This window comes from Antechinus flavipes, chromosome 2 (genome assembly GCF_016432865.1).
Source record: "Antechinus flavipes isolate AdamAnt ecotype Samford, QLD, Australia chromosome 2, AdamAnt_v2, whole genome shotgun sequence".
Classification (NCBI taxonomy): Eukaryota; Metazoa; Chordata; class Mammalia; order Dasyuromorphia; family Dasyuridae; genus Antechinus; species Antechinus flavipes.
Window position 1 is genome coordinate 209,120,619 of NC_067399.1, and position 27,934 is coordinate 209,148,552.

Below are 27,934 nucleotides of genomic sequence, written 5' to 3' on the forward strand. Positions count from 1 at the left end.
GGGCCAGACTGGCTTTATCCCCTTTCAGGATTCTAGGGTGTGCTAAAGGTCTGAAGTTTTATTTTTCTTTTATAGCCATAGACTATGTTCCCCTACCCTTCTTGTTGGGAGCTGTGACCAAATCTTAGTTCTATTTAATGACTTAACATTGAGTAACTTTTACAAAGAGATATTTACTTCAAAGATGCAGTAATAATAAAATATATTTCCCTCCAAATGTCAGGGACACAATAGCCCCAATACCACTACCTTGATGTGGAAGGGGTATGGATTAGGTTCATAGCTGAGCTCTGTTCCTATATCATTGTTTCCACCAAATTCATATCCCCAAACTGGCATTAGTGCCAGATGGATGAATCTTGACTCAGCTTTCACTGGCATAGGTCCAGAAGGTCACATTTGATCATTCCAGGATCCTTGAGGAATCAATGCTGGGCTGCCCTGGATTTTGATTTTTGGCTCTGAGGTTTGATCTCTCAGTGAGGGCCACTCTGCTTCTGACATCTCATGTTCTCTCATTGGTATTATAAACATAAGAGTTGCAGAGCGTCCCCATATAGATAAAGCAAAAAACTGCCCAAAGTTCCTTTCTCTATGTTTTTGAAGACACTAAGAGTTCTTGCTATGCAGTCTATCTAAAAGTTTCCTATCAATCCCAAAGTTAGCCAGCCCGAACAAGTTACAGAATATCTATTCATCATCCCCAGAATACTAACCATGCTACTTCCCTTATATATAATACTGATTCTCTCAGAAGTGGCTCCATAGTGCTCTCCATGTTTTCTGAGGAATTACCTGCATGATCCAGACCTTTCTCCTTAGTGGCTTATGTATACACTTCATAAAAAATAACACTCTCAATTACAGTTATTTTTGGTACGATGTTGTTAATCTGAATCAATGAGGATTCTATTTGCGCTTATTCTGTGCAAAGCACTGTAGCAAGCTCTAGGCACAGTCTAAATATATGAATCAGCCACATATTTTTATATAAAACAGCATTGGTGTTTCTAAGAATTATATAGAAAACCTTGGTGTGTTAAGAATGAAGTGATGTAACTTAAAAGTTTAAAATATCAGTCTCAAGTAATATCAGCCAGCTATAAATTTTAAAATAACACAAATTAGACATTCTGAAGAGGAAGTGTGAATTGATGGGTAAGTAGCTTATTGAACTGGTCATCAGAAGATCTCATTTTTTATTTCTTATTCCTATAGCTTTACTTTCTTGTCCTTTGTTACAGGCTCAGAGGAAGTGGCTAGTCTGCTTTCCAAAGCTAGTCCCTCTACCTATAGCTTTGATCCAATCCTCAGTGCTTTGCTCTTTGGAGAACTTGTTTCTTTGATCTTCTCTCAATGGCATTCTCTTTGACATTAACTTTCTCCACCAGCTTTCCTTCAGTTCTCATCCTTCTTGACCTCTAGGTTTTGACACAAGTGAACCACTCCCTTTTCATAGATACTCTGATCTTCCTAGGATTTATGACACTTCACTCTCTTGCTTCTCTTTCTACTTGTTCAAACACTTCTCTCCCTTCCCCCTAGTCTTTTTACTATTAGATTTCCTGCAAAAAATCTTCAGCATCTCACAGACTTGCAATATGCCTTAAGTTAATATTTAATGAAATACAAAACAAAATGTATTTTTTTCCAGAGGTTTTTTCTTCCCTAGCTATGTTGGCAAGCAATGTTAGAGTAAACAGTCAAACATTATTCTACTTTTTTGGATCATCATTTATTTGTATGTACCTTAGGATTTTTTTTTTTCCTGGATTCTCTCTTCCTCAAAGAAGGATTCTCCTTCTTTGGTATTTCATCAGCTCCCATGGATTCAGCTTCATATCTATGAAGATAAATCCCAAATGTACATATGGGTCTCATCTATCTCATGAATTTGAAGCCTGTATCACCAATTGTCTGATAATTAAGTCCATTTGAAAGGGATAGGGGTATCTTTCATTCTACCTGACTGAAGACTATGTTGTGCCAAACCCTTTCCTCCTCTCTGCCTAATGAGCCCTTTTCCATAGTTTCCCTATTTCTGTTGAGGACATTGCCACTTTGGAGTCATTCCTGACTCTTCTCTCTCACTACCTTCTCCTTATCCAATAAGTTGTTTAATACTGTTCATTATACTCCCACAACATCTGTCAATTTGTCACCTCCCCTTCATTCACATAGCACCACCCAAGTCCACACCCTCATCATTGCTCACAGGGACTGCCTGCAATATTCTCCACTTAGTCTCCTTTCTTCAGTATCTCCATTCTTCATTTAATGCTTTTATAACTGCAAAAGTGATATTTTTAAAGCATGGAAAAAAATTTTTGGAAGGCAATCAGAATTAGGTACTTGCCCAAGGTGAGACAGCCAGTAACTGTCTGAGGCTGATTTTGAATTCAGATCCTCTAACTGCTAAGTTGGTACTCTATCCACTGTGTCACCTATTTGTTCATCCTCTATCACTTAAAGTTATTCATAATTTGTCTCCACTATCTTTCAAGAAAAATCTTACATTATTCATCATCATATATTCTATGTTCTAGCCAAACTGAGTTATTTGCATAATATCCTCTGCTTTCTTTGCAATCTTCACATCTTTGCAATCTGTTTCAAATGCCTGCAAGGCTATCCATTTTCAGATATTCTTCAAAGAATCCCTATTTTCTTTAGGGTCCAGATGAATGAAATATTACTTCCTTATGGAATGCCTAATTTTTTTCCTCCCCAGTTGTTATTGCTCTCTCTTCTACCTGAAATTATTTTGAATTAGGCTGGGACCCCATTGAGTAGCTAACTACTTCTTCCTTTGAGGTTCTAGAGTTTGGGAGAGTTCTAATAGTGCCATTGTTCACATGCTTCCCACCTGGTGTGTTCACTATTCATTATTCATTAATATCAATTAGCTAGTTAGACTTAATTAGCATTTAGTTGGTTATAAGCACCCCTAAAATTTTTTTTAGACAAACTCATAAATATACACAGAGTCGAGGAGATGTGAGATCCTGTTTAGAAGCAAATGTGGCAAGAGGATAAATCAGAGCTTCTTGTTGGGTGAATGTCCTTTCCTTTTTTTCATTAAATTGACATGAAATATGGTATGTGTTGCCCTTTTCTAATGCTTTTTAGAGTCCTACTGCTATTCTCTCCACCTTAAAAGGCCATGCTACCTCAAGCTACTTTTCCTCAGTGTCTCCAATTTGTCATTTTGCCCAGATGCATTGGGGGTTGTCCAATCTCTCTGATGACATGATAAATTGAAGGAGGAACATGAAACTCACTCTCATTCTCTGAGCCCCTGTATCTTGTTCTGTAGTTATAGGCAAAAAGGTCCAGCTTCTTAATGTGACCTCAAAACTTACTTTCAAAGCAATAACTGAAAGTCTTCTGCTCATATTCTTCTCTGCTATAAAATGGCTAAAAGCGTGTCTAATATTTTCAACTAACTCAAATATTTTGATATCTAATTCCTATAAGCATTTCATTTTTTGCATCTGATTTACACTTTTGAGTGATTGACTAATTTAATAATAGAGCCTAGTGATTGCTCACCTCTAGTTCGTACATTTGATGGGTCTGTAAGGCAGATTTTTAGATAGTCAGGTGGGAGAGTTGACAGAATGCTAATCCTAGGAAGATTTGCATTCAAGTCAACTGTGTGATCCTGGCCAAGCTATTTTACCTTTATTAGAAGAAGAGAAGACTGAAAGGATGAATAAAAACTGTCATTAGTTATTTAAAGGGACCTGATATAGAAGAAAAAATACATTTGTTCTGTTCAGGCAAGAAATTTAAACTATGATTAGCTAGTCAGTCTTCTCTTCTTCTAGCTAAATATCCTTAATTCTGTCCACTGATTTTTACAAAGCTTAGTCTCCAAATGGTCCACAATCTTGGTTACTCTCCTGGATATGCTCCACTATGTCAATATCCTTCTTAATATGTGGTACACTAAATACAAAATCCCTGATGTTGCTTGACTAGAACAGGATATAGAAGTTTTGTGGCTTCTCTCATCCAGAATTCTCTGCATCTTTTAATGCATACTAAAATTGCATTAGCTTTTGTGGATACTACATTCCACTGTTTACATATACAAGACTTACATTCCACTCTTCTTTCCCAAATCTTCCAAATAAATTCTACGTACTTGACAACCCCATCTTGTTCATCTGATTTTTTTTGAAAGCAAGTGTGGGACGTCATACTTAACCTTATTAAATTTCATCTTATTAGATTTGGCACCTATGTCTAGCTTGTCAAGCTCTTTTTGTATCTCCAGTCATCTACCATGTTAGTTGTATCTCTCAGCTTTGTTTTTTTCTTGAAATCACATTTCTCTGCAAGTGGGATTTTAGATTTCACAACTTTACATACTGAAATGTTTTGAGAAAGAGATAGAAGAGTAGCAAAATATATGTATTTGTACATGACACTTATCATGTTCTCAAATGCAGACTGCATAGAGAAATGTACTGTGAACAGCTCATCTGTTTTTCCCTTGCAAAAAAAAAAAAAGAAGACCAGATGAAGATATCTTTAGCCAGAATTACATTTTCTTTATACCCCTGAGTTGTTTTTTTTTAAATGTTTCAATTTCATAGTATAAAAAATTCTTTCAGTTTTTTATGATATTTATAGATCTTGTAGTTACTTTTACCATTCTGAGTATATGCAAATACCTGGAAAGTACCTGAATTTTTTACAGTCTGGTAGAAAAAAAATCAAAAATTGGTTTACATAGAGTAAGCTTGACTACACAGTTGTCTTTTTCTCTAACTATGCCTAGGCATACATATATCTATAGATTAGAACCTAGTCAAGGTTAAAACACTCAAATCTACGGGCATGTACTGGACAACTCCTCCCAAATCTAATAAAACAATATAACAAACATAAAAAATCTAAATAAATAAAAAAGTCTTTCCCTCCTAGATTTATTTATATATTTGTGCATTCACCCATCCATTCATTCATTTATTTGTTTATTTGTTTATTTTGGGCTACATGAAAGAGGAAATTCTTTGCCTCATTAGCCTTAATAATTGAATGAGTACTACTTCAGTCAAACTGAGACCTAGTGAAGATTTAACTTAAAAAGGCCAAGGTCTCCCATTGCATCCAGAACTATCTTCAGTCATCCTGATCTATATCTTGCCTTTGGATCCAGATGACTCTGTAGGAGAAAATGAGCAGGTAACCTTGCACAGCTCTCTCTCACTCAAATCCAACTCACTTGCCTGTCATGGTATTATTTCCCCAATGTTTTGGTGTTGCTTGAAAATGAAGGACAAACAATAAAACAAAAATCAAACACAACAGGTTTCAAAATAACTTAAGCTAAAGTCAATATCCTTAAAAATCTAGACAGCATGCAGCAGCATTTGTTAACAAAACATTAAGAAAGCAGAACAAGTCATGTATTTGGACTAGACCATAGTAGTCAATAGAATTTTTAAGGAGTATAATGGATGGGAAAGAGCAACCTCAATGCTGCAAAGGAAACAAGATGCAAAAAGATAAAAAAATAACTTTTAACTCACTGAACATTAAGAGTTATAATAGGGTTGAAATCTCTCTGACTTTCTCCAAATAGGACGGTGGGATTTGAGAGTTTTGAAGATTATTTTATCCACCTTTCCTACTATTTTACTGAGGAGTAACCACAGACCCACAGAGGAAGAGGTGATTTGTCTAAAGTGACACAGATCGTATGTAGTAGAGCAATGATCCTTCATAAGGCTAAGTATCCAGGTGAAAAGCTAAAGATGCAAACACATAATCAGAGATTTGAACATATATACATCAAAGAATGACCTGAGTATGTTTTAATTTTTAAAAAATCTTTAGTTAATTGCCAAGTATTTTTGTGCCCATCATATGCAAGTCATTATGCTAGGCACTATGGAGGATATGAAATTTGAATCATGACTTATTTACAATTTAAACTGATATATATATATGTATATATATATATAGATATAGATATAGATATAGATATATTTATCTAATCTAATAATTTATCTAATGACTGCTTAGGAATTACAGTCTGGAACTGGCTATATGTGCATTGGGAGTTCAGAGATGAGAAAACTCAATTTGTATAAGAACTAGAAAAGCTTTATGAGGGAAATGGAGTTAGAAATTGAGGTGGGATTTGGAGGTGAGGAGATGAGGAGGGAGGGTTTTCTAAATGGGGGTTATAGTGTGAGATTAAAAAAAAACATGTTTGTGGTCTGCTAGCTAGTCTTTTGAGGTTGTTTGCATTAGTTGAACACGTGAATTCTACTATGTTTATCGAATTTATTTTTAGAGTTGAATGTCAACAAAGTTGGGTGTGTCAATCCTGCACTAGCTGTTTCATTATTTATATATCATCCTGGCTAGAACCTCTAGGAAAGGCAAAAAAATACACCTATGTAGGCAATTTCACCTCATTAACAGTTTGATAATTTTCAGTGGATTATAAAAACATGGATATGAGGGTGAGACATGTGGTAAGTAGTGAAGAGGTCTGCCTGACTAGCATGTGCCTTGAGCAGTAATCCTCTTTCACAGAGCATCCATCTTTCTTTTCCTCTGGAGGAGCTTCAAATTGCTTTCAGGTCCAAGTGTATAAAGATTGCAATTTCTCTGTTTATCTTTATCTCTGATTATGTTGCTCTAATTGATCCAGTTGCCATAAACTTTCTTTTCTGTCACACTTCAGTAGGCAGACCTTCCACAGTATTTTCAGTCAAATCCAGGTTTTTCTGACATCAATTTAAAGTTTTAAATTTATCAATTTTAATTTCTCAGACAGTAAATATCAATAGGTATAACAACTACAAGCAAAAAAAAAAAAAAAAAAAAAAAAAAAAAGATGGTCAACTGGACAAATTTGAAAGCCAAGGCATAAAAGCCCTGGGCAGCAGGTTGTTATTCCCCATCTCACCCCCACCTTAACCTCCCAATATCAGACCTGCATTTTGTCTCTTTACAATTTTCATGCATTTTCAGGGAAATGCATGATAAGAAGAGAAAATATGTTGATCATGTGGCAAATGTTATAGACGACAGGTAGACAGCCCAAGTATTCCACTGGCATCTTCTTGATTAAGCTTGCAGTCCACTGAAACCTATTACTTGAAGTAAACAATTACTTGAAGCCATTGGTTCTATTCTTGGCTTCTTTCTTATTGTTTCTTGTGACCTTATATCTCAAATTCTCCACTATTGGAGGATACAGCTATTCCTTTTTTTTTTTAATGGAAGCTATTCTCAAAGTTATTTAGCTTAGTACTTATACATTGACAATTTTCTCCCTGTTATTGCTTTTTTAACCTAACTTCTTTTAAATTAGATATAAGGATAAGGATAGTAACTAGATCGGTTTGAATTTGTGCTTTTATTGATATGGGGGACAAACAAGTGAGTTAGCACATTCTCTATAACTTACAGTTTTAGTCAGTTGCCCAGGACATTGACAAGGTAAGGAAATTGTTCAGTTACCCAACCATTATTTATCAGAATCAGATCTTTAAATTAAGTCTTTCTAGCTTTGAGTTTAGCTCTCTATTACTATTTCACAATGCTTTTCGGACTTGCAAGACACTAGATAGATATCAGTCCTGGTTAGTTGCATTCCAACCCTAGCCAGGAATCTATAATTTCTACTTTTGAAGTTATGGTTTACAAATCTAAATCCACACACCACTTTCTTGGCAATTTTCTCAGTTCTTAAATCAATTTTTTTGTTTTCTGCATCTCTTGCAATGCAATTCTCTGCATTCAGTGGTCAGAGGTTAGAATAACCAACCAGTGCTCCTGTGGTCTTCAATTTCTTGTACAATATTTTCTTGCTTTCCTCTTGAAATATTATTAGTTTTCACACAGATCATCAAAAGTGCATTTTTCTTATGTCTATTTTTGAGATATCTTGGTAAGTTCTTTATTATGTCTTAGATAAATTTCACAGGAGAAAAAGAGTCTTCTATTGTTGCTACCAGATCCAAAGATAGACACCTCTGTACCTTTGAGCAGGAATTCATCCAAGTGTACTATTTTACTCTTCTTCTGATCTTAACTGGATAATCTCTGGATCCTGAAGTCCTCTCCCCTCAGCGTGTTATGGCAGAGAGGCTCTGAACCTTTCTCTCAGTCCTCCAAAATTTGCATCTGATTAATGTTATCACAACACATTCAGCTAGCCAATTCGGCTAGGAGAGCCATCATATCACCATATGTTTATAGAACCATTATACACCTTGAGTAGGTAATTAGCTTTAAGTGCTCTGCTGTCTTAGATTCAAATACATCTTTTCAGAGTTCCAGCCCTCTACAATTTATTACTTGTGTACTTGACTTATCTCCCAACTAGGGTATAAACCAGGGGTCTTCAAACTTTTTAAATAGGGGACCAGTTCACTGTCCCTCAGACTGTTGGAGGGCCGGACTATGGTAAAAACAAAAACTATGAACAAATTCCTATGCACGCTGCATATATCTTATTTTGAAGTGAAGAAACAAAACGGGAACAAATACAATATTTAAAATGAAGTAAAGTTAAATAAACAAACTTACCAGTATTTTAATGGGAACTATGGGCCTGCTTTTAGCTAATGAGATGATCAATGTCTGATTCCATATTTGTTGCTGCTAGTCATAACAAGTGATGCAAGTGTGCATCCATTAGTCTTGATCTGGTTGGAGATTTCAAATGTTTCATTCTAGAAAAAGTCTGTTCATAGACGTAAGTGCTGCCAAAGATGGTCACCATTTTGAGTGCATGAGTCCTGAGATGAGGATATGTCTGAGGGGAGAGATGCATAGAAATTATGAAGGCTGCTTGACTTGAATGTGTCTTTCAGAGAGTCACAATTCTGTAGTTCAGCCAGTTCCATTTGGTAAATTGTATCCACATTTTCAATGTCAATAGAAAATGAGTTACAGAAAAGCTGTATGTCCTGTTCATGGTGATGAAGCTCTTTAAATCTAAATTGGAAATTTTTTTGCAATTTTTCCAGTGAATCCACAAATGTTTTGTTGGGGAATGCAATCAGCAGTTTTTCTGCTAACAGATTTTGAGTTGTGGGGAGATGGCAGAAGTTTTCCTCCTTCACTTGTTTGATGAGGAGGCCTAATTTTACTTCAAATGCTTTGACATGTGATTGCATATCACAGATGAGCTTCCCCTTTCTTTTGAAGTTGCATATTGAAATTGTTGAGTAGCTCTGTTACATCTGTCAGAAAGGCAAGGTGCCATTTCCATTCTGCATCACTGAGCTCTGGTACTTCTTTGTTTTTTGAAAGCAGAAAAGTTGTGATCTGTGGAAGTAAGTCATAGAGACGTTTCAGAACTCTCCCTCAACTCAGCCAATGGACTTCTGTGTGATATAGAACATCCTCATACTCAACATTTAGCTCAGACAGAAATTCCTAAAATTGTCTGTGATTTAGTGCATTTGCTCTAATGAAGTTAACACAAGATACCACAGTTTTCATAACAGAGTCGCACTTCAGTGATTTACTACACAGTGCTTGTTGGTGGATGAGGCAGTGTATGGCTATTGGATGAGAATGGTTGGTTAATGAGAACAAATACTCCTTTCTTAGACCCCACCATGCTAGGAGCACTATCAGCTGTCATGCTGGCTAGTTTAGCTCAGTCCAGCTCCAAACCATTCATAGTTTGGCAAACCTTTTCATAGATATCCTCTCCTGTAGTTGTTCCTTTGATGCTTTCCAGTGCAGCAAGCTCTTCTATGACTTCAAAGTAATCATTCATCCCATGAATAAAAATTAGAAGTTATGCAGAATCACGAACATCATTGCTTTCGTCGAGTGCCAAGGAAAAATATGAAATTTTTTTATGGAGTTTTGCAAATGCTGATGCAGATTGTCTTCCATTTCTTCAATCCTCCATATAATTGTAGATCCTGAAAGACTTACTCTACTAAATAAATTGGCCTTCTCTGGACACATCTCTTTGACAACAGAAAGAAGGCATTCTTTAACAAATTCTCCCTCCACAAATGGTCTGCCAGTGCATGCTATTAGCTTGGCAACTTGAAAACTTGCTCGCAGTGATTAAATATTTAGCTGCCTCTGCTTCACAAAAGTATTTTGCTGAGTTGTCAATGTATTTTTCAGTTTTAATATTTTATCTTTTCTCACTTCTCCAACCAAAAAATCATATTTATATATATATATATATATATATATATATATATATATATATGGTGCTATATACAGTGCTACAGAAACAATATACCAGCAATAACTTTGCCCACACAGAGACATACAGACTGCAATACCCAACTTCCTCCAAGCTGCCTCTGCACTGTGATGCCTCCGGTCCCTGCACTCCCGCTCTTCGTGCTCCCGCTTCTGACCTTCACTGCTGCAGGGAATCCCCCCTGCAGTGGCCGTGACATGAGCAGCACGCACTGCTGTTACTGTACAAGGCCGGGGGGCCATCAGTTCTCCATCTTCTGCATCTGTCTTCCTTCCCCACACCCCACATCCCGGCCTGGGAACTCACCTCACCTCAGGATCGCCTCACACTCTGTCTCCCCCGCCTCTGCACAGTGCTGGAAGGGTGCGTTGCTAACGCGAGTTTAGGTGGAATGTCATTTCCGGTCTGATTTTGTCATAACCCAGCGGCCGCATAAACATCCTCAGCAGGCCCCATCTGGCCCACGGGCCGTAGTTTGAGGACCCCTGGTATAAACTCTCATATAAAGGAACTGTATGTGATTATTTTTGGAATAATATCTTACACTTAAATAATACTTTAAGATTTTCAAAGCCCTTGGTGCATTATTTTAATTTGATTTGCAACCTCAGTCCCTGATAAAGGGTACAATCAAGAATTCAGTCAATAGTTATTGTTATTACTACTGATGATGGGATAATAAATAACAATACCATGATCAATTTTTATATTTATGCTTGTTTCATATTTTGACATCTATCATCAACTTTACTTGCAGAATGAATAAATTGTTTTGGATTCTTATGATTTAGATATCTAAATTGATTAAAAAAATCTGTCATGTAAGAAAATTATATACTTACCTTTCAGAACTATTAAAATTATAAAACTATTAAAATTAATTACATTAATGATTTTTTCTCTTTTATTTTGTAGCTTTCTCTTGACCTCTATCACACAGAAGATGATATTTACAAACTCTCATTGGTGCTGGAGCCCAGGAATTCTAAATCGGTAGGAATGTTTAAAATGAGACAATAATGCAAAAATAGTACTGTTTACTTGGTAGTATTAGCTATTAAAATGGTTCTTTGAGATCTGAAGAACTAAGAATTTCATTTTTTCTCAAATAAACATTATCTATTATATTTTTTTGGAAAACATGAGCACAAATAGCTTAAAGAGTAACTTCGTTATTATTTTACTTTATACAACATTTATATTTGTGATGTCTTTTATTATTATAGTAATATTTAATTCCAAATACTTTTTGGTATTTTTTGATATTTTTTATTCCAAATACTTTGACATTGCATTATTACCTGTGTCTTGGTAACAATAATTTGAACAACTCTTTTACCTCATTCATCTTTCATTTCTTCCTCTGTAAAATGTGTTGGAGGTAGGGAAGAGTTGTTAAGCTAGGGAAGTAGAAATAGGTATGTGAGATAACTTCTGCCTTTGAATCTTACACAAAATCATATGAATGGGATGCAAATTATACTCAAAAACTATAATTTTTTTTAGTTTTAAACTTATTAATTGTTCATTAGAATAGACAACATATCCTCAGGGGATAATGTATTTCTTTCAAATAGTAGGGGATTTTTAAATTTTCAAAATGAAACAGCTAGATTGTTTTCTTTTTTAATGACTACTGATTATAGTTCCCAAATTTCTGTAATAGTAACTTTGTCTCAGTTCAACAATCTGAATAGGGGATAGATAGTTAATTCCATAATTTGTTTTTTTGAGTTTTGAATGTTTTTGAATAAACAATATTTAATTAAATATTAACTAAATTTAACTAAATTAAATAAATGTGTGATATCACAACATAAAATAGTTTTAAGAATTAAAGTCAAATTTAAATATTTCTGGTGATAAGCAAATACAGGCTCTTCTACTAAAATAAGAGAAACATTGGGAATGAAGTTTAGAGAATGAGAAGCTTTTGCTCTGTAGAGGCCCAATTTGCACAGCCTTTCTCTAGATGTGTGCTTACAATTGCTAATTGTACACTCCAACATATTTATATCATTTTGACATTATCTATTCTATGATCTTTACTACATGGGAAGTTAATGGGGCTATAAAAGCCAGAAGATTTGGGGATATGTCTGATAGTATGTAATGCATTCTATATCAATAATAGGGTATGCATTAAGAATATATCACATCAGGAATCCAGGAAATGTTCATTATTGATTAATGATAATCCCATGATTAATTTTTATATTGCTGCTTACTTCATAGTTTATATCATCTCTTTCATTTTCTATTCCTGTCTTCTGACCTCCTCTACCATTATTCTCCCAGGAAAGGAGGGAGAATCTTATCTTGTCCCTCTAACCAGAGTTGATCATTACAATTGTATCCTATTTCCTACATTGCCTTTTAGACAAATGGCATGTATTGATGAGGAACGATTTCATTGCTTAACTTCCTGGGCTTCAATTTCCTCCTCTATGGAATGAAACAGTTTGACGAAATAGTCTCTAAGGTTCTTTTAGATTCATCATTCTATAAATCTATGGTTTATTAATTATATAGTATAGGATGCCCTTTACTATCAGGGAAAAATGTGATCATCTAAAATTGGCCAGAATATCTTTATACAGTGGTGTGTGTGTGTGTCTGTGTCTGTGTGATTTACTTAATCTCACTGTATATATTGAAAAAAACATACTGGAGGGAGAACATGAAGATGGATAGAAAATTATTTAAAATTTTTTTAAGCTTCATTTCTAGTCCCCTTGAATTCAAAGAATTGAGAAAATAATCAAACTCAGATTATTATAATTATTCTTTAAAAATCACTTCTCAAAATTCAAGAAGTTTTGATGTTATTAATAGTGGTGGTGGTGGTAGTGTCACAATTGGTTTTGATAATTTTTATGAATGTGTTAGATGTTGCGTGCAGTTGTGGTTTGGTTTTGTGGTATTCCACCTAAGAGTTAGCAAATAAATTAGGGAATGTATCATGCAATAAAAAGGAGAAACCAACTCTATTTTGAGAGCCTGCCAGGGATGCAGTTTAGCCCTAAGTTTCAAATTCTGGTATGCTTGTTTTCTAGTACTTACTCCTTTAACTCCTGTATTTTCTCTGCAATAGAAGGATAAATGAGTTTACATCTTGAATAAGAATAATAATAACAAATCCGCAAGTGGGTAATCTTTAGGAAACTGAAATTTGTTTTAATAATCCCATTCTTCTTCTTGAAATAAATGTCTTGCTTTTTTAAATTCCAATTTGATTCAGGGGTAAGTAGATGACTTTGTGGATAGAGCACTAGGCCCTGGAGTCAGGAAGACTGGAGTTCAAATGTAACCTCAGATACTTACTAGTTTTGTGGCCCTGAACAGTTAACCCTGTTTGCCTTAGTTTCCTTATCTAAAAAGTGAATTGGAGAAGAAAATGCAAACTCTATAGTATCTCTTCTGAGAAAACCCCAAATGGGATCAATCAAGAATTTGACTCTGCTGAAATAACCTAATGACAACAACAAATTATTCTGTGGTATTGCACAGTTTTATATCATAGAATAACACAGCCTCTGAAGAATTGCAGTTAAAGATCATCTACAAGGCAAAGGACAAAGTTCATAGCAGAATAAACAGGTTTCAACACACTACAAAAAAGGAAATAAATTGGAAAAGTTGTGTAAAGGATGTCACCAGAGAAGTGTATAATTGGGGGAAAAAAAAGAGATGGCCTGTTCACATAGCAAGAGCAAAGGATAAATGATATTTCCAAAGAGAGATAGAATTGCATGAAATAATGCTACTTGTGAATGTGGAAGAAGGAAATAAACTTTCTGAAAAGCAGAAGGTTGTTCCCAGCAGAAATGTTATCAATAGGATACCAATTAGTTATTTTCTTTAAATCATCTCTCAGAGTGACCCATAGAGCCAGCAGAAAAGGGAGAGGAGGGAACTCTATCCCTCTCAACTGAACCTATTGATCGAATACTAATTTCCGAAGGAATCACTCTACAGACTAAGCAGTTAGAAAACTATTTAACCTTTATTACTATGAACATATTATCTTAGCCACACAAATATAACCAAATAACATGAATGCAAAGATCCTCATGCTTTTGATCCTTTACCCTTTCCCATCAACTGATTTAGGTTATAGCTCCATAATGAAAACTCACTACACACACACACACACACACACACACACACACACACACACACACTTATCTATGTATATATATTTTCTTAATTTTTTTAGTTTTAAAATGTTACTATCATTTGATTTACATGACCTTCATTTCTTCTGAAGATAATCTCTTCTAATTCATTCATACTTAATGAACCAGTCATTATGGCAAAAAGAAAAAAAAAGGAAGAAGCAAAACTAACAAATACATCAACTGAGTTTGACAGCAATGCTCCACTTCAGAGACTCTTACTCTTCTTCATTGAAGAGTGGGAGGTGCATTTTCTTACTTCTTCTTTAGGGGAAAAAAATAGTTCAATAGTTGCAAAGCACTGTTATCGATTATCTCATTTTGCAAGGCAACTCTGGTAAGTACTGTCATTAACATCATTTTACAGAAGAGGATACTAAGACTCAGAGTGGTTAATTAATTTGCTAATCATGTAGCTAGTAAGTATCTGGGCCCGAATTTGAATTCAAGTCTTGCTACAAGTCTAGAACTTTACTCATTATATTATGCTACCTCTCTATAAACTTATTAGGGTATAAGTTTGAAACTTATCTCCTCATTCTTAACTTCAACCCTGGTATTCTAATTTTAATTGGGAGAATAGGGAGAAAAGGAGAAAGGTAGAAAAGAAAGGTGGGAAGGAAAGAAGGAAGGAAGGAAGCAATGAAGGAAGGAAAAAAAAGATTAAGTATATACTCTGTATACTGTATATACTATGCTAAATATTTGACAAATATTTCATTTCATCCTCACAACAATCCTGGAATATAGGTGCTACGATTATCTTCTTTTCACAACTATGAAATGAAGATAATCGTAGCACCTATATTTCAGGATTGTTCGATTATCTTCATTTCATAGTTGTGAAAATTGAGGCAGGCATAGGGTAGGTGACTTGCTTGAGGCCAGATTTGAACTCGGGTTTTCCTGACTCCAATCCCAAAGTTGGATTCTCTAGTCTACTGAGTTGAGGTAAAGGTAGAAAAGGCTACAAAGACATTGAAAAAAACTGCTAAAGCTTCTCACTTTGTTTTTTAAACCCCTTGACTAACTCTCCATGGCAAGAACAAAACAAAAATTCCTGACCTTTTCTAGGTTAAACTATTCTATCTCATCCCAAACTTATATTTTCCTAATTGCCTCCTGTTCACAAGCAACCACTTTTCCCCTCCTACAAGGAATATGGCGTGAATTCCATCATAGTTATTTACTTCATCGCTTCATACTTCATTAGAATTCAATTTTAACTGCAACATATCCAACATATAAAGGACTGCTTGCCATCTAGGGGAGGGGGTGGAGGGAGGGAGGGAAAAAAAATTGGAACAGAAACGAGTGTCAATATAAAGTAATTATTAAATAAAAATTAAAAAAAAAGAATTCAATTTTAGGATTAAATCAAGAGAACATTTATAAAACCACAGGGTCATAGATTTACAGTTAAGGGCCTTAGAAAAGGTCATCTAGTTCATTTCTTCATTTTACAGATGAGGAAACACAGGTCCAGAGAAGTGGTGATTTGCCACTTCTCAACTCCTCTTTTTGGGGAAAGGATGTACCTGACTTGTACCCCCCTTGCATCTTTCCCCTCATGATAGGCCAAAAATGAATTACCCTTAGTCATAGTGATCTTTCCTTATATAGCAATAAAAATTATACTGTATTTATTCAGATGGATTTGGCTCCCAGCTCAACCAAGACCTGTGACCTTTCACATGTCATTTAAGCTCTCAGTACCTCAGTTTGTTCATCAGAAAAAAAAAAAATACATTGAACTAGATGATTTGAGTTCTCCTTTAATACCAAACTTATGATCTTTGGATCTATTGACTAGTCTCTGGTGCCCTATAATTTTGTTTTTGAGATCATATTTTGTAGCCATTATAGAATTATCCAAAGGAAAATAGTATGAAGAAGTTCTTACAGCAGGAAGGAGCTTAGGTTCACTGAAAATGAAAAAAAAGGTTTATAATTTTCAAAATATCATATTGCATGTTCATGTTATCTTATTCAATTCTTGACCCATTTATTATCTATCAGTGGATAGATAACTATGCAAGTACCTGGACTTGTGCAAGATTTATGTACAGCTTGCAGACTAAATCCGGCCCACTACCTGTTTTTGTACAGTCTTTGGCCATACTTTGCCAACTTTCTGGGCTAATCAGAATGATTTGCCCAACTAATAGCATATTAATAGATAAGCAATATGTATTTTTATGCTTTATATTTGGTTTTTCTTTGGATGTATTGCTAAGTCAGTCTCTAGAGTGACCTATGGAATTGTTCCATATGGATAAAGAGTTCTTCAAGTCTGGTATTATTCTAAATCTACAAATGGCAACCACATCACACTTGTGTGAAAATAACCACATCACAGGTACATGAATCAGGGCACCTATTCAAATGAGAGATCTGGTTTTTTCCTTTAGTTGACCACAGATCTATGTATGTATGTATTTATGTATGTTTTTATGGCTTCTTCCTCACAAGAGAGAATTTTATTCAATGATTCTCTGAGTTCCATTTCTATTCTGTTTTATATTTCATTGCACCCATAGTTTCATTTAATCATTAAAATAACTCAACGGTCTATAATGATACTTCTAAGATTGTATATTCTAGAGATGAAATGGGAATTTTTTAAATCAGAATTCACACTGAAAAATGCATTTTTTTGTAGCCTACCTCTCCTACAACTCCTAACAAACCAGTAGTGCCATTGGAGTGGGCATCGGGGGTGATGCCCAAGCCTGACCTGACTATTATTAACAAGCACATAAGGAAGTTAGTCGAGGTAAGTTGCCAAATAACAAAACACACAACACATTCAAATTTCTTTGACTCTTCCAAATTTTCTGTTAGTTTTTAGGCATAGGAGTAACTTATGGTAAAAGACTTCCTCAGGACAAAGTGCATCAAATTTCTAGATACCAACTTATGTATGACCTTCAGATCTTGAGTACTACTTTTCTCTTTTGTACTCTCTTTTCATTTCAACTTCACCCATTCATTTTCCTTTCCCTACATCGTCATTCTAATTTCTGTTTTGAATGTGATCTTTAATGTCCAAGTCACTATCCCTAGCAACTACATGATAACATTTGGGGTTCCAGCATTCTAGGACTTTTTAAAAGTGAAATTAAAAAAAAATTTCACTAAAGAATACATTTCATGGAAAATTCACTGATCAGCTTACCAACTTAACTGAATTAAAAAATGGTTGATGAGTCTCTTAATTACTACAGGTTGAAAATAAGTTATTTGAGGATAGGGAATTCTAGATTTTCCTTTTCTAAAAAATCCTTTTTTTTTCATTTCATTTCTGTGCTCAGCACAAAGCCTTATACATGGGGCATATTTCTTAAATGTTTATTGAACTGAATAGTTGATGTTATTTATATTTGGGGTTTGCTACACACAAATGCCATTTGTAAAGAGAAAGAACTTTTAATGTAAGATGAGGTTCTGTAAATATTTATTATGGTTGGCTGATGCCACATTGTTTTGCAACAGCAAAAACAGGCAACAATAGGAAAAATAGAGACATCTTTGGAGATGGAAACCATGTGATGGGAAAGAACTTAGTTGAACTGATTATTACATGTTCTGGAATGATAAGGTCTTTAGGATAAAGGGTACTTTCATAATATGCTTTTTAAAATTACAAAGAAGTCATTGAATATTGCACAATCCAAAAAAATAAGTCTGATATTGAAAGAAAAATATCAGTGAATTTGAATTGAGGAAGAAAAAGATTTTTGATGGTGGTACAAAGAGAGAATTTTTGATGAGACATTGACATTGAGAAAGAGATCATATGGGTTTATGGGCCCAAAATATTTGAATGACAAATACAAAGATTTCATCTAAGGAAATAACCTTCTACCTTTAATGTCTAAATGTCAGGCTAATTGCAGATACTTGAAAGTGCATGATGAATCATGTACTTATTGGAACTTAAGGAGGTAAATGGGGTTTCATTGAAATTTTGGTAAATTGTAATATTCCAAGGGCAGACAAATAGATAGATGCATAAAGTCAGTAGAACAAATGGCCAATTTAGATAGTTTCTAAAAATACACTTTGAAACTCTTCCATTTTGGGAGGTGAACTTGCCTCTCAGCTAGGTTTTCTGTTGTCATTGGGTTGGCATTGGTAAACACACATGTTTTTACTTTGCAGTCTGTTTTTAGAAACTATGATCATGACCATGATGGGTATATCTCCCAAGAGGACTTTGAAAGTATTGCCGCCAACTTTCCCTTCTTGGATTCCTTCTGTGTGTTGGACAAAGACCAGTGAGTTGCCTTTTTAAAAAATTTTAACTCTCTCCTTCTCATCCTCACTCCTCACTTATTTTAGAGACTAGAATAGGTTATTTCATTCCTAGTTCACGTATTTATAGTTTTTACATAACACCTTAATGAGAAGACTCAAGCTTGTCAAATATCTGATTTACCACTAGTAAGTAAGAATTGTCTAATCTAAATTGTACTGTGTATAGTCATTCAAATTTTGTTATAAAATGCAAACTGATTAATTTTCATGTTATCTGGGCTCAAGACTTCTCTTTTGTTTTCCTTCTGATGATTTCAGCTATTTCAGTGGTCCTACAATTTTTATCAGAAGAGCATAGAGGTGAAATTCAGATATATCAAAATAGGAGCAATGGCAAAAGTTGAATCACAATTACCAAATCTATGATATTTTGATTCTATCTGCACTCCATAATAATAGATAACGAAGAAATAGTAGTAAAGATTTTCATGAATAAAAGAGAATTATCTGTATTTTCAAATGATTCTTGAGAAATAAAACAGTTCTAAAGATGCTATGGGATTAGAAAGCCATTTTTATTGGAGAAACAGACAGTATCAATTAAACATCCTCAACAATTTTCTTAATGTAAAAATTTTCAAAAATAAATTTGGAATTTTGTAAACAGCAAGGTAGTGCAGTAGATAAAGTGCCAGCCTTGGAGTCAAGAAGACCTGAGTTCAAGTTGGGCCTCAGACATTAGCTATATGGGTGACTCTGAATGAGTCATTTAATCCTATTTACCTCAGTTTCCTCTTCTGTACAATGAGCTGGGAAAAACAATGGAAAACTATTCCAATATCTCTGCCAAGAAAACCTCAAATGAGGTCACAAAAGGTCAGAAATAACACTAAACAATAACAATTTGGAATGTATTTGACATACCAAGAAACGTCTTGACATTTTTTCACAAGTGTATCTTAACTAAACCTCTAATTCTTCATTTGATATTTGAAATATGGAACAACTCATTTGATTGATGGAAGCATTAAATATTAATAATGAATAGTAAAGAAAAATACTTCATTGGGTATAACTTCTTAGCTCATTAAGTACTCATTAGAACACAAATGTTTGGCTCACTATATTCTTTGAAATGAAATGGAATCACTTTTAGTACCTCTTCCTTCCCTGGATGAAATGGAGAACATCCCGTCAGGCATAAAAAAAATCCCTCCCTTACCAGATAAGAGACCTGACATAGGAATGTCCTTGAATTAAAATCTAAAGTGGAATACTTAATGGTCTGTCAAATTCTTCATTACTTTTGTCACTCACCTTCCTCACACACTGCTCAAGTGCCTTTCATACAATTACATGTTATTCCCCCATTATTCAGTGAAATTCTCGAGTGGAACCTCAAGAGGAATACCTCTTGCCAAAATACTGCTGCAAGTAAAATCAATAAATTCTTGTTGACTTGACTTGACACTGAAAGTCATAATCTCTCTGGAGAAATGGAGCCATTCTGCTTTTGTGGATTTCTAGGTTGAAAGTCCAAACAGATATCATTGTATATATTAGTTCACCTAGAGGACCAAGTTCGTTATGTATATTAACATGAATATTAGTTTCAGAAATCATTTTGTCCTTGTGAAAATGTTTTGAAAAGTACACTACTTTTAATTTTGTAAGACTAAAACAACAATGAATTGTGAGAATATTTTAAACATATTAACTAAATATACTTAAGACTTTATTATATATAATTGTCTCTATAAAGACTATTATATAGATCTTTAAAATCAGAAACCCACTAACTGAATTATGAACTTAATAATATATAGACTTATGTATGTATATATAAAACACATACATAATATATATATATACACACACATACATACATATACACACACATATCCAATCAAAATTCAAACATAAATCAAATTATTGTAGTAAAAAGCTTAAATGTAGTAGGAATGAAAGCCAACAACATATTTTCATATGATTATACTAATTAATTCAACTAAATTCAACAAATATATATTAAATATCTCCTTTGTGTAATGCACTATATTAGATTCTAGGAGTATTCTTCAGAGCTCAAAAATAGATTTGAGAGTTATCTTTACACAAGTGAAAAGTAAAACCATGAGAAAAAGATGGATGAATTTTCCAGGGCTAAATGACATCGAACAAGAAGAAAAGAGGCCTGAAACTGAATCACTTCCACTTATAGTTCAGGATGAGGAAATAAAACAGGAACTGTATACAGGATGGTCCAAAAGATAGGAACATAACTAGAATAGTTTTGAATCAGAGAAGCCACGTAAGAAAGAAATTCAAGAACTTATGTGTTGGTTAAAGGTTGTTTTAAGAGTAGAGGAGAATTTGTCATGTTTTTAAGCAGACAGAACAGTCAGTGAAGAGGAAGAAATTTAAGATGCATAAGGAATAGGATTGATTGAACAATGTCTTTGGAGGAGATGGAAAAGTATGGAATCAAAAGGACAGGCAGAATGATTAGAGAAGAGGATGAAACATATAAAAAGGTTAAGGAAGATGTACTGTACAACAGAGAAGAGGGAGATGAGGCAGCCTGTTGTGGATAGTCTTTTTCTCAGTAAACTATAGGCAGATTTGTCTGTTAGGAGGAGACAAAGGAGACACCGGAGTTACAAGAGGAAAGTATAAATGGCTTAGAACAGCATCTGGGACTTTTGTAAGGGAAACGATAGTAAGTCGATAATGAATAAAGATTTCGAGAAGTAGTAAGGTACCAAGTGAAGCAGAATTGGATGAGTGTGAAGTGGAATCATTAGCTTGCCCTATTTTCTTCATGATTCTCACTACTCTGAGCCCCAAAATGTTGTGGTGAAACACAGGGAAATAAATCTGTGGGAAGTCAGGAACCTTACACAGGTGGTGCAACTATTCCAAACTGGAAATGGGTTTTGTATTTGCTGGACATACACGTAAATACACCGAATGACATGCATGGACACCTCCTCATGTCTTTGTGCCCTCTCTCAGATTTTTTTCTGGAGAGTGATTCTGTTTTCAATCACTAGAAGTGGGAGAGAAATGAGTGGAAATTTGGCACCATATAGTGGATTAAAGTAGAAGATTTAAATTGTTAACATTATATTAATAGCATTTCTCTTTTCTCTAATTCTCTTAACAGGGATGGCCTAATTAGTAAAGATGAAATGATGGCTTATTTCCTAAGAGCTAAATCTCAACTCCAATGTAAAATGGGACCAGGATTTGTCCATAATTTTCAAGAGGTGACCTATCTTAAGCCAACTTTCTGTGAACATTGCGCAGGATTTGTAAGTTAAATTTTTAAAATTCTGTTTTCCTATTTTTGTTTAGATTTCCTGTCTTCCTATCGATTCCACACTTCATCTTTCCCTCTATTTCTTTGTCTGTCTCTGTCTGTCTCTGTCTTTTTCTCTTTGTAGTTGATAAACAAATACACAAACATTAATATTATTTACATATAATCACAAATTAGTAGGGAATTGTGTTGTTATCTATTTTGTATCGTTCCATACTACCAGTTTTTTGAAATTCAACTTGATTCAATGTAAAGATCACTAGTTCAAAGTTGCTTGCAAATTTAGAAAGGAAAAAAAATGTTATCCGAGGTAAGTAGTAAAACTTAATAAAAATAGCATGTACTTTTTTATTCTTATAGTTTGAGAATTATTTATGGACTAATCAGCTAATTAGAAAATTAAGTCAAACTTTTGGTTTCTCCATATTTTGGGGATTTGAAAATGGGATGTCCATTGGTCTAGAAAATGTCTATTTTTCAAACTCCCTCTACAGATGATAAGGAACAGATCTGTAATAGCCTTAAAGAGTTGCCTTAGCTATTTAAAAGTTGAAATGACTTGTTCAATTACACAGTCAATAGGTAGAAGAAGCAGGATTGTAATTCAGTTTTTCCTGACTCCAAAACCAGCTATATTACCTTATTATATTCAAAATAAGAGAAGATATGTCTTGATGAATTCAAAAACAAGGGAGTCTCCCCGTTCATTGGTTGGTTAATTGATAGATATGGGAGAATATTCTATGCAAAGAGAAAAGTGGGAAAGGAGTGATAGTGACATTGGAAATAAAGCCTATCTTATAGAATAAGTGAAAAAATCACTCAGAGAATGTGAAATCTGAAAAGATCTTATCAAGTTTTTTTCAACCAGACCCTTCATTATATTGATTAGGCAATTGTGTCTCTTAAAAGTGCAATCAGTGGCACACAAATAGGTGGGTATAAGTTTGATTCCTCATTGTATTACAGCCTGAGAGAATTATAGCATCTAGCATGTAGGCACTTAATAAATGACTGTTGATAGATTGAAGTCAACTCCCCGCCTTTGGCTTTCTCTTCTGTAATAAGGGAGTTAGACTCTCTGATTTCATCCAGTTTTAAATCCATTTTAAATCCACAGATCTTGTGACTGACTCTTGGTTTCATTCATTTTCTATTATATTATGTTGCCACAATAGCTTTAGCACGCTGTACTTTATTATAACTGTATACAAATAAGAATGCCTTTGTGTTAGTAAAATCCTTTGTTGCTCAATGTTGTTTCCATCGTAATGCATTCCTTCCCTCATGATAAATGACTATATACTAAGTGATGAAAAAAGGATACTATCATATATTCAACAAAATTCAGTTGGCCAAGCACTTATTAAATTCCTAATATATGCCAACGAGGCAGCTAGGTAGCACAATGGATAGAGCAGCAGACTTGGATTCAGGAAGACTCATCTCCCTGAATTCAAATCTGGCTTCCGACAATTTCTAGATGTGTGTCCCTGGCAAGTCACTCACCCTGTTTGCTTCAGTTCCCTCACCTGGAAAATTAACTGGAGAAAGAAATGATAAATCATACTAGTATCTTTGCCAAGAAAATCCCAAAAGGGATTATGAATAGTTGAACATGACTGAAAATTACTGAACAATAACCACAGTAATAACAATATGTGCCAGGCAAGATACAAATACCAAAAGTGAGACAAGCCTTGCCCTCAACATGATTACATTCTTCTTTATATCTGAGGGACAAAATCTAGACAGATAAACAAATACAAAATAAATGAAAAGTAATAAAATACTAACAATTCAAGTAAATAGCTCCCAATGTGCTGTTGTTCAGTTGTTCAGTGCTGTTGTTCTGTAGTTCAGTCAGAAAGAAGCTCTGTAGTACTAGTTTCTATATGAAAGATTTTATAATCTCAAAAGATTTTTATCTCTATTACCAAGACATGCATGCTCTTTCCCTCCCTCTTAGTTGACTTTGTCCTTTGCTTTTTGGCAGTGGGATTAGGGCCAAAAAAGGATTATACTTGACTATCTTTGTACTTGTGTGAGAGCCCTGTTCCCACTCTCCTATCCCTGTCCCCTTCCAACTCTATTCCCCTGTTATTAATCCAGCAAATCAATCAATTAAGAAGCATTTGTTAAGCATTGTAATGTACCAGGAATTATGTTAAGCAGTGGGGAAATAGTGGGGAAATAGTAAATTAATCCAAACTTTATGAAGTCAAGGATCTTATAATTCTAATCTTGGCTCTGTGGCTCTCAGTGGTACTTTCCAAGCATACCAGCCCTTTAAAAGTATTATAATGCTAAAAAGATTAATTCTTTTCTATTGTCAATTAATTCAATTTGATCCTCATCAAAACTATGTGTGATTAGAGTCAATCTGATGCAGTAGACTTGAGCTCTGAGGATGTAGGGCCTAATATGGGTCCTTTGGCAAATCATTTAGCAGTTGGAAGGTGTATACAAGTAGAGGGGAGTAAAGAAAAGTGTAGAAAGTAATATTTGAGCTGAACTTTAAAGGGAACAAGAGATTCAAAAAGGCAGAGGAGAGACAAAGAGAATTCCAGATGTGGGAGACAGCTTGTGCAAATGTGTTAACAATGGAATATACTGTCATGTTAGATAAACAACCTTCATCACTAAGAGAAAGTGTTTATACCAGCATGAAGGATTCTTCAGTTGTTAGTAGAAAAGTTTCTAGTATGCATTTTTATTACTATTATTGATGTTATGATAATATTAATTATGATAATTACAATTAAGAATAATGTATTAGTAATAATAGCATTTTTTTATGGAGCAGGGCATGGTTTAAAAAAATACTTGTTGGATAACTACTTTGGGAGTCTCTCCCAGATCACACTAGTTTAATTATCATGTCATTGTAAATTACCCCTAAATCAATATATGTGGCCATCATCATCTGCATCTCAAACCTAATAGATGAAAAATAGAAGCCATTATCTTTCTCCAGAGGAGAAGGAAATGACAAAACACTCCGCTATCTTTGCCAAGAAAACCTCATGGACAGTGTTCACATGCTATGGTTCAAGGGGTCTATGGAGACATGACTAAATGACTCAGCAACAACAATAATCACTACAATGATCATAACCACCATCACCACCATTACCACCTTCCTCCCCAAACTAATTTCTATTCCTTAACTTCCTTTTTTATTTCAGTTTTTTTGATGAAGATTCCTATTCTTTCTATAATCTGGATTTGCAAATTCACAAGTGTTCTTGACTCTTTTTTCCTCCTTCAATCCTCATTTTAATCAAATGATGTCATATTAATTTTACTTCAGCAATATATTTCACATCCATATGTTTCTATTTGTATGCTCCCCACCCTAGTTTATCTCTTATTACTTCTTGCCTGTAGTCCTAATAACCTCTTAATTTTTCTGTTTCCTGTCTCTCCCTTTTCTAATCAATTCTCAAAATAGTTTTAAAAATGTTACTCTTAATGTGCATCTAAGTATAACACTAGACTTTGTTAGAAGCTCCAAGGGCTCCCTGTTACTCCTAGAATCAAATGCAAACTTTTCTCCGTGACATTTAATGTCCTCTATAATCAATCCAGGCTGAATACTCCCCTTTGTTGTTGTTCAGGTGTTTCAGTCTTCTTGGGCACAATTGGAATTAAGTGACTCAACCAGGGTCAAACATCTCATAAATGTCTGAGGTCAGATTTGAAGTCAGGTCTTCTTGATTCCAGTGCTAGTGCTCTGTCCACTGTAACACTTAGTGGCCCCTGCTTGAAGTTATTTAAGCAGGGGCTAGATGATACTTTATCAAAATGTAGGAGTAGTGGAAGATATTCACTTTCAGGTACCAATTGAACCAGATAGCCTTTGAGGCCACGGAACTTAAAAGATTATGGGAAAATCTCCTGTTTAAATGTGAGTAGGTGGGAATAGTTATAAAGAGAAAGGAAAGGCCTTGGGAATCATGGAAGGGAAAGAGTGAGGAAAGGAGAAGGAGGAAGTTAAAAACAGAAGAGAGAAGCATGGAGCAGTGAAGCAATTCTGAAAAGTGTGGTCTAAGGACCCCTAAAGTTTCCCAAATTCTTTTTTGGAGATTTAAATCAATGGGTTGGGTATGAATCCCAATTCTTTTACTTCTTCTGAACCTTAGGGTGTATGATATTTTTCTCTGGGCCACAGATTGTTCATGTTTTAAATGAGTGTATTGGTATTTATTTTCTTCAAGTTTTCTTCTTGATTTAAATCATATATATGTAATCACTAGTTAGCCTACATGCCATAGGAACTGTGTCTTAGGAGCTTTTTAATCTATTGTTCTTTCCCACCTGCCAGAGGATGTATGATAATATTTATACATATTAGGTATTCGGTAGATATTGGACTGATTGATTTCAGTTCATCATTTGGCTATCAAGTGGTTATTTCTAAACACGGCTAGCTTTATGAACAATTAAAGTAGGTGGCTACCTCTATAGTTTTGTCTTAAGAGTGTTTGAAATTTCCTTTCTATTTGGTTCCAGTATGACCATTTAGTTGTAAGGAAAATCACATAACTATCTGATGCATAGCTTATAGCCCAGCTTTTTAAACTGTGGTTTCAGACCCTATATGTAATCATATAACTGAACATGGGGTTGCAAAATTATTTGTTATCAATAAATTGTGATTTATAGACTTATTTTATATATCTGTAGAGTTATATAAAAATGTGACTGGAAAAAGTTTAAGAAGCTCTACCTTATAGTGTGTAATTTAGCTGATTCTTCCAATCATGTTAACTTCAGAGATAATTTTGACCAATTTTTTTAACAGTATAATTTGTAGAGCACTAGCATAGTCTTTCTCCAAGATGATTTTTCCTACTACCTAATAATATCCCATCATTAGAAATTCATTTCTTTGGTCCAAGAAAGCCTTTTCAACACTTAGAAATACATTATTTAGAAGGAGAAAAAAGTGGAAAAAAAAAAACATTCTGTAGAATTATTAGTGTTAGAGTTGAAAGATAATTTGGATTCCATATGTCTCAATCCTTTCATTTCATTGCCCAAAGAGACAGGGTAAGTTGTCTAGCTAAAAGGTGGCAGAGGCAAATCTAAAACACAAGTTTCCTGACCCGAAAGTCAGTGCTCTTTCTATCAAAAGATACTTGAATTAGTCTCATTTCCTAATTTTGCCAAAGATGAGACCTGTTTAGCAACATGCATGTCACTATTTACTTTCATTACTCAATTTACCTTTATTTGTAGCCATAAATTCAAATAAAAACACTTGCCTTTAATTCAGCGTCAAGGCAAATCAAAGCTGGAGACATGACTTTCTAAATATAAAGCTGGCTTGGAAAGCATTATTCTATATTTAGGACCAACTTGAGCTACTTTGTGCCTGGCATTCTGTTGACAGCCAGCACCATCCTATCTGACCCATCCCTCGTGGGTACCTGTTGAAAATTTGGTGTACTCCTATTTCCCCTCCTATCTTGAAGAACAGAATGAATAATGGAATTCCCCCCTCCTTTCTAGCATGAAGGAGGAATTCTGGAGGAAAAGAGGATCCTAAGGGTTCTAGTAAGCACAGATAAAAGGTACTCTAGAAATAATCTAATCTAACTTCCTCATTTTGTAGATGTGAAGCAATCCTTCCTTTTGTCATTTGCATGTATCTCTAACATTTAATCATTTGACACATTAAGCACTGATCTGGGGGTGTGGGATGCATCCATTTGCCATCAATATTTTCTCTAGGTAGGGCTGATGCATTGAAACACATGAATAGTGGTGTGTGTCTGCTTTGTCCATCTATATCATTCAGGAAGGAGTCGATAAATCAATCGCAGAACCATGGATTAGGAGTTGAAAGGGGCCTAGTCATCTAGTCCAACTCATTTTGTTGATGACACAATTAAGGTCCAAAATGCCTAGATGACATGTTTGTTTAAGGACACAGAGTAAATAGTTGAATTG

General features: G+C 34.6%; 1 protein-coding gene across 1 annotated transcript in view; it reads left to right on the forward strand.

The window, feature by feature from the left end:
* Positions 1–27,934, forward strand: part of RASGRP3 (RAS guanyl releasing protein 3) — a 144,697-nt gene that overhangs the window by 96,810 nt on the left and 19,953 nt on the right. The window contains exons 12-15 of the mRNA XM_051976135.1: positions 11,132–11,209; positions 17,057–17,170; positions 18,559–18,674; positions 21,821–21,968. Coding sequence (XP_051832095.1) covers positions 11,132–11,209; positions 17,057–17,170; positions 18,559–18,674; positions 21,821–21,968 — 456 coding nt within the window. The remainder of the gene's footprint in view (positions 1–11,131; positions 11,210–17,056; positions 17,171–18,558; positions 18,675–21,820; positions 21,969–27,934) is intronic.